The 10940-nt window shown below is 37.8% G+C and overlaps 1 protein-coding gene and 1 long non-coding RNA gene across 7 annotated transcripts in view; both read left to right on the top strand.

Annotated features, from left to right (window-relative positions):
• elac2 (elaC ribonuclease Z 2) overlaps nt 1-2122 on the top strand; it is a 19317-nt gene extending 17195 nt beyond the window's left edge. For all 6 annotated transcript variants that reach the window (XM_043235224.1, XM_043235220.1, XM_043235222.1 and 3 more), the window contains 2 exons: nt 4-148; nt 1321-2122. In XM_043235224.1, coding sequence (XP_043091159.1) covers nt 4-148; nt 1321-1539 — 364 coding nt within the window. In that variant the 3' untranslated portion in view covers nt 1540-2122. The remainder of the gene's footprint in view (nt 1-3; nt 149-1320) is intronic.
• A 2202-nt stretch (nt 2123-4324) lies between these two features.
• Nucleotides 4325-7453, top strand: LOC122342142. The gene is made up of 3 exons (XR_006250532.1): nt 4325-4510; nt 4849-4953; nt 6758-7453. It is a non-coding gene; the product is annotated as an uncharacterized LOC122342142 (long non-coding RNA).
• The last annotated feature ends 3487 nt before the right edge of the window (nt 7454-10940 follow it).

Raw genomic sequence — 10940 nt, 5'->3', positions numbered from 1 at the left:
CAGCACCACGTCTCAGGCTATCGGCATCGGGATGAAGATGAACGCTGAGTTCATCGTGTTGAATCACTTCAGTCAGAGGTACGCCAAGATCCCTCTCTTCAGCGAAGACTTCAACAGCAAAGTGGGGATCTCCTTCGACCACATGAGGGTGAGGATATTGTCAAATAATAGAAAACTCACAACCAATTATTCCCATTTGAACTAAAATGCATCCTTTCATACTTACCTCCTCAGTTTCGTCATTACTTGCATCTTTTCACACTTCCTTAAATCATTAAGGTGTTTCCCTATTTAATTTCAGTTACACTTTATTTTAAGGTGTCCTTGTTGCAGTGTAATTATACATTTAAGTACTGAGTACTAAATAACTACATGTACTTACTATATGGTTAAGATTAGGTTTAACTTTAGGTTACTTGGATGTAATAGTACGTAGTTTGCATAAAGTGTTACCATAATTTCTTTATTGCTTATCCATCTGTAGTTATCTCTTTATTTTTTGTACTTTTTTTTTTTTTTTTTTTTTTCTTAGTAAATTCCTACAGTACTTCCATCCATCCTTTATTCCTTCCATCAATCCAGTCATTTCCTTCATTTTTCTCCTTACCTTCCTTAATTACTTGCATCCTTTGCTTTCTTCCTTAGTTGTTTATATTTACTTCCTGCATTACTTCCTTTGTTTTTTCAGTCACTTCCTCCATTACTTATATACGTCCTTGCTTACATCTCTCCACTCATTTGTTTTTCTTTCTTACTTCCATACCTAGTTACTTCCTTGCATCCTTCTTTTCTTAGTTACTTCCTCTATTACTTCTTTCCACCCTTTTTTCCTCCTTTCTTCCATAGTTACGTCCTTAATTACTTGCATACCTCCTCTTTTCTGAGTTACTTGCTCCGTTACTTATATCCTTCCTTCCTTGCTTACTTCCTCCTTTAATTAATACATTTGCTTCCATTCTTCTTTATATAATTTTTCTTACTTCCTGGAGTATCTTTCTTTCATTCCTTACTTCCATCCCTAGTTATTTCTTTCCTTGTATCCTTGCTTACATCTTTCCATCCTTACTTCCTTTTATCGTAGCTTCCTTAATTGCATGATTTGTCCTGCTGTCCTTTCTTTCATACTTCCTTGGTTATGTTCCTCATTTCCTTCCTTTCTTGCTTCCTGTATTTATTTACTTCACACATTACATTCTTATAACCTTCCTTATTTCTTTTACTCCTTCCCATTATTTCTTTTTCACTCTTACCTCAGTTTCTTAGTTCAGTTATTTATTTATTTATATTTTGAATCAAATGTGAGGTTTGATGTTATTACAGATCCGATTTGGAGATTTCCAGATGCTTCCACGGCTCATTCGGCCTCTGAAGGCATTGTTTGCAGAGGAGATTGAAGAGATGGAGGAGAGGAGAGAAAAGAGAGAGATGAAGAGAGAGTCCGGAACAAGCCGACAACCTGATGAGATGAGCAAAGGTGCCAAGAGAGAGCAAGATGACCTCAACCAGAAACCGGCAATCAAACGACTTAAGACCCATTGATGGACATCCAATCAGGGTGAAGGTTAGATCAGCCCAACCAGTCAGGCAGGCTTGGGAAAAACTAAACCAATGGGTTATGATCTTAAAATGTACATCGTAAGTGCCATGTTGGGTGGAAGTCTGCAGGGTCCAATTGGAGAAGGTGAGATTAAAGCAGCTGAAGATTTTGAGTTTTAAGCCAAAACTAAAATGCAGCTTATTGGTTCGTGGCCGGGATCAGATCTGGAGTCAGTCCCGCTGCGATCGATTTTGACTAAAGTGATAGTGGGAAAGAACACTACCTTAAACCTTTGAATGTTTGTCACTTTAATTTCAGCCCTCCAGACTGTTTAAACCCGAAACAGAAACATTTTGGCGCTAAAGGAAGACGTTAGGTTTGGCATTTTATTTCGGGAATGAAGCAGAGTTTCAGTTTAGTTTGATTCGGGTAGGTTTTTTGTTTTTTTGCAAGTAAACTGATTGCAGTGGTGTGTGAAAAAAGCACTTGTACATTTCTGTATGAACTATTTTATGTCTATGAAATGGCTGATCAGCTTAGGCTTTTCTAATTATTTTAGGGAAATAAACAAAAACTGGCAAACTGTGTCATTATTCAAATTATTTTTAATCCTCTTTATGTGTGCAATGCGTGTGTAAACGGTTTCTAAACAGAATATAAATGTAAAATATGAAGTGTTTCTGCATTTGAAATATCAAGTCAAATTTGTATGCATTTGTAAAAATGGTTGGTTTTACATAAAAGCATGTGATATTTATGTTGGGCATGTGACTAGCTTATGTCACAGACTATGTTAGGTGCAGAAATAACTGAATCATCTAACAGCTACAGGTCATTGGTTTATAGAAGATTTGAAACTGTATTAAACTTGACGCAACTGATGTTTCAAGTTAAAAATAGAACTAAGAAAGGCTGAGGGGGAAAAAATTGCCGTCAGTTGTACAACGTTCATGCAAAATGGATGAAAGTAGAGTCAGAGTAAAGATGTACTCTTTCACCAATGGGATATTGTGGTGAACGTTGCAGTGAAGTTGAAATGGTTTTTCAATACATCTTTGCTTAATGTAACATATTTTTGGGCGAAGAGAAAATTTGGTGCAAAAAAAAAAATAGGTTAACTCATAGTCTATAAAAACTATGTATTATGAATTCATAAAATCAGACAAATTTTCAGTTATTGTATAATTATAGTTGTTCTAATGTTAATCGATAAATAATTAAATGCTGCCATTTAATAAGAACAAAAAACATGCTTGGCCTTATGCTTTTGTTTAATTGTAACCGAGACGAGACAAAGGCGGCATCGTTTTTTTCCTTCGATGGGAACTGATGAAGCTGTCTCTAAAGTAGATAGTGCAGTCAGCTAACAAAGCCTTTGATTTAATGTCACGTCTCTGGGTTTGATGGTTACTCTGTCATTAAGCGTTTCCCAATGGAAAAACATGTTTGCTTTGCCGTTTGCTTGCATGTCGAACACTATCTTGACATCTAATCAGATTTCGCCTCTGAAAATAAACTGATGCGAAATGGCTCTGAGACATGAAAAATTAAATGATGTCTGTGGCATCTGTCTGATACTGGTATCAATTTATAACACAAAACCAGAATGTTTCTGATCTTGTCGACAGCACTGCGTCCCGGTGTTCACTGCTATGCTAGCAGAGCGGTTTTGATCAAATATTCATCACAGCGGTTCAAATAAAGTTTGGTTTGCTGTGAATTCAATTACAGTGGGAATTATATACATAAAACAAGCATCTGAGAGATTTGACGTAGGGGTTTTTTTTCCTTCATTGAAAAGAAAATCACATAAAAGGCTAACGCTGTAGTGTTCTCTGAGGCTCTCAAGTGTTGTTAATTTTGACAATTTCTTTTGGACTTCATGTACAAACACACATACCTTGTTTAGTTTTCTAAAATATGTGATTCAAAACCATTTCCATCTACATTTAGGTCTTTGGTGTCGATTTGGGGATCTATGGGGTGAGACTTTCCAGGTTAAGTTAAAAGCATCAGTTGAAGTCCATATATTTTTGTACAGATTGGAGGCCTGTTTACACCAAAAAAAAGAAAACATTTCATAATGCTTTATTTTAAGCAAACGCTGCTGATGAATGCTGAAAAAAAATGTTTTGATATACACTGCCAACGTATTTTTTTTTTTTTTTATTTAAACCAAATTTATCAGAGTTATATTTTTTGGTGCAAACGGCGTTAATCCATTTATATAGTAAAACTGACTACATTTTGCTTTTTGTAATGGGCCTACTTTAGACAAAATTAACAATTAGCAGAGATTAGCATAAAGCCCCTTGGTGGATTTCTGTTTATGTAACATCTCACCATTCAAAGTCACAGGTTTTAATGGTTTTACATGGTTTCGATAAGACTTTAAAATGAGTTATGCTTGATGTCTAATTAATGTTTACCTACTTCCCAGTTAAAGTCGTACCTTTGGTCTTCCGTTGGAAAGGCGCGGCTGTCCTCACCAACGGTTCTTTTTAAAAAAGAGATGGCGGCAAATGTTATGAAGCTTTTAAAGCTGGGAAAGAAATGCTCTGAAAGTGACTCCAAACAATATCTTTCCTTCGTGCCGTTATGGTTATGAGTGCGGACTTCTTATTTTAGAGTAAGATCGATAAGGGCTATCTTTCTCTAGCTTTTCAATTGTTTGGATGCATTTCCGTTGTCCGCCACTGGAGGCCGATCTTTCTTCAGGAATTACACTGAATGTTTTTCACAATGAACGAAGAAGCAATTATTGACGAACTAAATACTTAATGAAGATGATGAGGTCGGGTCGTTGTTTATACATCAGGCAGTCTAATCGCTTATCAAAACCTGACCGGACCGGTAGGACATCTTCAGAAGGTTTGAAATAGTTGTTTAAGACAAGAACACTTTTTCCTGGTGAGCTGACACTCTTAACCGGACAGATGTCACTGTGGTCCAAACGAGAATTTATCTCCCCTGGTAAGTGTAACAGATGCTTTTATTTACAGAGACACCCCCACTGCACAAACCTCAGGTTTCAACCTGAAGAAAATCCAGTTCTGGGCCATAAAAATAGGCTCCACACTGTCCCTTTAAACCTGCTGATCTCATATCAGGAGCCTCTCTGGCTTCAGCACACCATTTTGTTTGAAAAGAGATACCAGTATTCGGTTTCAACACAAGCAGTGCATTTATTTAAAATTATTCATATTTTTGCACTAGCCGGACAAGCCACAGACAGCTGCAGTTCTTCCAGGTCTCCCTTCATCCAGGAAGTGTTGCTATGTGCTGTGATTTTATTTTTATGTTTTTTACAGGGGGACACAACCCCATCATCTCAGTCTCTTGAGTGAGCTGCGTGTTGTTCATATAAAAGCATATGCTTGTATCTCCTGCTGTGATGCAGCTCTTCTTTTAAGCAGGTGTGTTTTCTCAGCGTCTCTCTTTACAGTAGATATTTGTGGATGTGGGTTTGGCCCCTGAAGGGATCCTTTCTAAATTCAGTTTCATGAAGCTCAGCTCTCTTCATGTTGCTCTTTCATCACTCGTGAGACTTAATGAAGTTCTCAGTTACGTTTATTTTCAACTCCGTATCAATCAGCTTTGTCTCAGAGATTAGAAGACTAAGCTTCCTTCAGAGAAACCAAGACAGAATTGGTTAAATTGGTGTCATAGACTAAGCATAAACTAAAAAATTGTCAAATCTTGTGAGCTCGAGAAAAAAATTCTGATAAATGTTTGAGTTCATGATGAGATCTTTAGGTTTTGGATTGTAGAGTTTAGTATTTAGGCTAATCTGAGCACAGTTTGAGATGCATTTCCTTCTTGGCAAATACATCTGAGATACAGGGCGTTTTAGCACAAGCCTCACTGAAGTCTACATGAGACTTTGAATCTACCTTGACAATTTGCGCACAGTTTAAAACATTAGTGAGATCCTTTCGGAATGAGAGGTGAAATTAAAAGGCTCTTTTTAGTCGTAGAAACGCATGAGAACAAACAGATTTACAAAATTTAATCTATTTAATCATATTTTTATTGTTGATGTCTTTTCCCAAAGGAGAATGTAATTTCTCAATGGTTGCCGTATCTCAGCTGAACTCTGGGTGTTCTCAGTATAACTTAGATAACATTTTTGTCATCTTTGTGAAACTGATCATAGTGTGAGACACTCTCTTCTGAAACTCCAGTTTATGCAGCTCTCAAATTAACTGTCACTTTTTGGCGCCGTAATGTTTGATCATGAGATCTTTGAGGACCAACAACATTTGATGTTACTGACATCAAACCTGCACATAACGATTTACATGAATCCTTTGATTGGAGAGTCAGTAATGTTTTAGTTTCAGGCTGTTTCTTTGACTAGACCATCTGATGGCTTCAGAAGTTGTGTAAATACAGCGCACTGGTCTTTTTTTGGAGCATGAAATGTTCACATGGAAAAGAGATGCATAAAGATTTTTAAAAATTGCATTTGATGGAAATAAAAACTGCGTCATGAAGGTGAGTAAATGATGGCAGAATTTTCTCTCCATTGACATACAAGCTCCAAAATAATTGGTCTTTATTGGCTTTGATGGTTTCATGAAGAAACGTTAGCACTTGCAGATGGTTCTTTATAGTGGAAAAGGGTTTTTATCGAACTAATGAGGTTCTTCAATTACAATTTTCTGGGAAGACTTTATTTTAAGGTCCAAATCTCACTATTAATTAGTAAGGCACTTGTTAAATTTAGGTATAGGGTAGTAGGATTAGGGATGTAGAATATGGTCAGGCAAAATGTGCGCTTATAATAGACATGCTAATAAACAACTAGTAAGTAGTATGAATTGTTCCCTTACTAAAGCGTTACCCAATGTTCTTTGGGGGAAAAAAGCCTCTTTAAAGAATGATTTACTAAATGATTCTTCTGGGAACCAAAAATGTTTTTTTTAGGCATTGTCCTGAAAACCCCCGTTTGGAATCTTTATTTTTAAAAGTAACAAGTGAAGCAACTGAGATGTTAAAGCAATTTCATGTGTGATTTGCTTTGCTTGGAGTTACACAAACATTCAGACAGGCAGGTAAAAGAGTCTGTGCCTGACCCAATTGACTCCATTGTGTGAAATTTGTTTCATACTTCTGGTGATTATAGAGTTCTTCTAAACCTGTCAGACATCGTCTGCTCACCTCTGTTCCGTCTCTCTCTCTCCCGGCATGCGGTTGAGCGGGCACTGATGTGGACAGACTTGCGAGTGTGATTACACCGGAGATCATCGCCTAATTCCACAGCACTTCAGCTCACCTGGACAGGCCGGTAATTGCTGGTAGACTTCAAAACTATCTGACCTGCCCGTCAGATACAGATCAGCGTCAAACTCGAGACACGTCACACTCATGTCTTGTTCCTCGAGAAAAGACAAACTCATCACTGAAGAGAGAGAGAGAGAGAGAGATAGAGAGAGATTCCAAAGCAGGCCGGCAACTACGTGAAAATGGCTATCTTGGAGGTTTGAAGCGGCAGGTGTCCAGCTCAAGCACGCATTGTGTTTCGGACGGCACAGTGGAAGACATTAGTATTCAGGATGGCTGGTGCGGGTCGCTCCCTTGTTCCCGCAGCAGGCAGGTTTGTATTAGCAGACTGTCGAGAAGCAAACCTCATCTCTGGGGAGCGAGTCGAGACCAGACGCCCTGCTGCTGCTGCATGTGAAATCAGCCCCGTTCTGCACCGGATCACAGCGTTTGGATCTGCTCGAAGTCTCAGTGCTGAAATGACCTGCATCTGCAGACAGAAAGAGCTTAGGATGTGCTTGATGTTTCTGTACTGAACCTCCAGCGTTGAGGCTCAGAGCTTCTGATCCAAAACACACGCTAAACTATTATCTGTTCTAGTCTTTTTTTTGTATCTGTCATTTTGTCATTCAATCTAGTTCTGAGTATCTGTCCAGCTGTCTTTCTGTTATCTCATTACTCTCTCTCTCTCTCTCTCTCTCTCTCTCTCTCTCTCTCTCTCTCTCTCTCTCTCTCTCTCTCTCTATATATATATATATATATATATATATATATATATATATATATATATATATATATATATATATATATATATATATATATATATATATATATATATATACACACATCCATTATATATTATGGAAATATTGTATATATATATTGTATATCTGTCTGTCTATCACATTCATTCTATCTTTAAGGACCTCAAAAAATTGTATGCTTTAAAAAAAACTTACTTTGCTAGTCATATTAATTTCTACTGACTTTTTTTAATTTCATTTCTTTTAATCCTTTCTCAGAATTGCAATTCTGCATCCCATTTGCCACCTCAGTACAAATTCAGCAGCAGAGTTGGATTGGAGAAGACCTTCTCAGAATTAAATGCCACAACCCTGCTGTTTATAAAAGCTACCTGAATAATAGCACATCAGACACTTGAATGAACTCTGTTGCTCCCTTGAGTATGAGGTTTAATATCGACCCAGAAACACAAAAACATGTTAATATAGGTACAGCTTGCGGTGCATTAGCCAAATGTTTGTCTGCATTAGCATATATGTAGAGCATATCTCTGAACTTAGACATCAGCTGCAGAATCGATCCCTAATTTAAACCCCAGACATCAGACAGGGTCGCATATTAAAAGATCGAGTTTTTCACAAAACTATTTTTAAAATCCCAGACTGCCTGGAGAGAACAGTCAATACATGCTGCGCGCCCATGATTCCCTAAAGAGCGCTCGCTCTGAACCGCGGATCCCTGCAAAGCAAAACTTCTGCTCAACACCAGTGGACTTATCATTTGGAAAAGCTTTTCTAAAGGACTGCAGAGTAAAGAATTAAGATCCTGCCCGCATCCTTATTTACATACTTTGACTCACTAAAAGTATGTACTTTTAAGGCGTGGACGTCGAAAAGTACATACTTTTTAGTACCCTGTTTTTTATTCTATTAAATCCTGCTGAAAAAAAGCAACTTAAACCAGCCTGAAGTAGTTTGACTAAATATGCCAGATATTTAGTCCAGTTGGTTTTTAGAGTGGTTTTAGGCACTTTGTAGTTGATATATAAAGCCGACTGGCTTACCAATGAAAAACAAGCCAAGTGAGCAAACCAGCTAAAAAGCTAAGACTACTCTTTTTGCTGGTTTTATTTCACCTTGATTATAAGCATAAGCATATATGTTCTCAAAACACAAATCTGAGATCCACTGGTGTGAATCTCAAATATCACAGTTTACAGTACAGATACTTTACTGTTTTTTAACTACAGGAAGCAGGTCTGATGTTCTGCCGTGTTAATCATGGACTGACATTAAACCGTCTTAAGCTGTAGATCTCTAATTTAAACAATCTTCTGCAGGCTCCGAAACTTTGGCTAATCCTCCGCTCGTTACCGAGAGAGCCGTGTTTCATATTGGTTCTCTCTCACTGGTTTGCTTCATCAGCGTTTCAGGGCTCCACTGAGACACGTTCCTCTCGGTCTCTCTGAAATAATTGCCTTCAAGCCCACCGTTTTGTTAAACAGAGAGCGCAAGAAATCCAGACTTTAAAACGCCCTTAAACCTCATCATGGAAAACATACTTTGTGCTCTGCTCTAATTAAGCATTGGCAATTACGCTCTTTTCTTGCGTTCAAATGAAGTCATACTTTTACAAGTCAGATATCTAAGTTTAATTAATGTAATTTGCTAAGTCAGTCGCTAGTAGGCCTACTATTGTTCATTCTTGATGTAGGTTCATTCAGCTGCTAATGCGAAATAACAAAGTTGTTTATGTGTTGCGAGTATCACTGATTTTTGTCACTTGTCGCAGTCTAATGACCCGTATGGATTGGAGGACGTGATCCGTATTGCCTGAGTTTCTCACTCTGAAAATGAGTGATAACAAGCCTTTAGCAAACCAATTGTTCTCTATCCGTGTTACTTTCTCTCTCGGTCTGCAGGTTTTTCCTCTGAACTCCGACTGGACGGGATTACACGTTTTATTCCCCTTGAAAAACCGAGTCGTTGAAGGAACGCAAACTGGCCCTTTGAAAATGATTTCCGCAGTTAGAAACATGCTTTTCACTTACAATAATGAAAATGCATATATCTTAATGGCTGCAGAATTGTTCGATTCTGATGCCTGATAACATGGTTTTAAGAGGTGTAAGAAAAGATAGAGATAATGAAAGAAAAGCGAGTGGAAGGTTAATAAAAAGCGCCTCATAATGGCGCTCGGATGAGCGTGTGTGGGTGAGAAAGGTCAGCGTATAATTTTATTATGAAAATTATGACTTTCCGTGACTCCATACCAATAATAAAGTATGTGTGCGCATGGCAAAGGTTCGTTTTTATGAAGCTGGCAATATTCTCAGAGCTGAGAGCTAACAGTAAAAGAGCTTGAGTTTCAATGACATTGATTTGTCAGAATCAATGGTATCCTGCTATTGTCAGCTCACTGCGATCTCTCACAGCGTTAGTGCTACTCAAAAACAGCCGTGTTGATTTTAAACTCTTAGATAATGCACCGAGTTTGTGTTTGACTAATTGTAGCACATTGGTTAGCTTCAGTCCTAACATCGTTCTCCAAGATCCTAACACACAAAGCTTCTTTACTGTGATTGATAATTGGCTACGTTTAAGTCTCTTGACTAAAGCCAAACCATATTGCTTGATTTACCCATATTTTAATAGGCATTGTTGTAAGGATGAATAAATATAGGTAAACTTTACTGAAAATGTAGCTTATTGGTAACTTTCTGCCAAGTAGGACTGCCAGTTTCTTTTGAGTGAAACTTTTCAGTGCATCCACACTAAAAACCTGTAAAAAAAATACTTTACATAACATGACATAACTTACATGGGCAATAAAATAGGATAATGTATAACGCATATATAAACAAAAAGGCATAAAAAGAAAGTGATGAAGAAAGCCTGTAGGTAAACTAGAAAAGCAACTGTCAATAGTTATTTCAGTACTAGCGCTACTTAGTCGTTATTACTAATCTCCGATCTCAGCTTCTCAAAAGATGCTAAAGACAGCATAAGCCAAAAAGTGTATTAGCATCAAGGTCACGCCTCACTGTTTTCCTCAAACTAAAACAAACCTCTGGCTCTCAAACCAACCTGCATTTCAGTAAACACCGGGATGTACACCGATCCCAGCAGAGAGCCGATCATTATTTGTGCTGCTTTCCTTTAGTTTAGTTTGAATAGTTTAGAGTCAGGCAGTGAACTATAGTGGCCTTCAGCTGCAGAGCAATCTCCACCCTCAGGCACCAGCGAAATAACAAATAAGGCCTCCTAACAATCACAAAACCCCTGCTGAATGTTCTGCCTTTTGTTTTGTAATTTACATGAACAGATTGCGATAGCGGCGGTCTTGTTTGCCGGTTTACTTTTGGGGAGTCTCATACAAATCAGCGTCCTTTGTT

This window comes from Puntigrus tetrazona, chromosome 3 (assembly GCF_018831695.1).
Source record: "Puntigrus tetrazona isolate hp1 chromosome 3, ASM1883169v1, whole genome shotgun sequence".
NCBI classification, from domain to species: domain Eukaryota; kingdom Metazoa; phylum Chordata; class Actinopteri; order Cypriniformes; family Cyprinidae; genus Puntigrus; species Puntigrus tetrazona.
The sequence above is the reverse complement of the archived record's forward strand: the minus strand, read 5'-3'. Positions and strand labels throughout refer to the sequence as shown.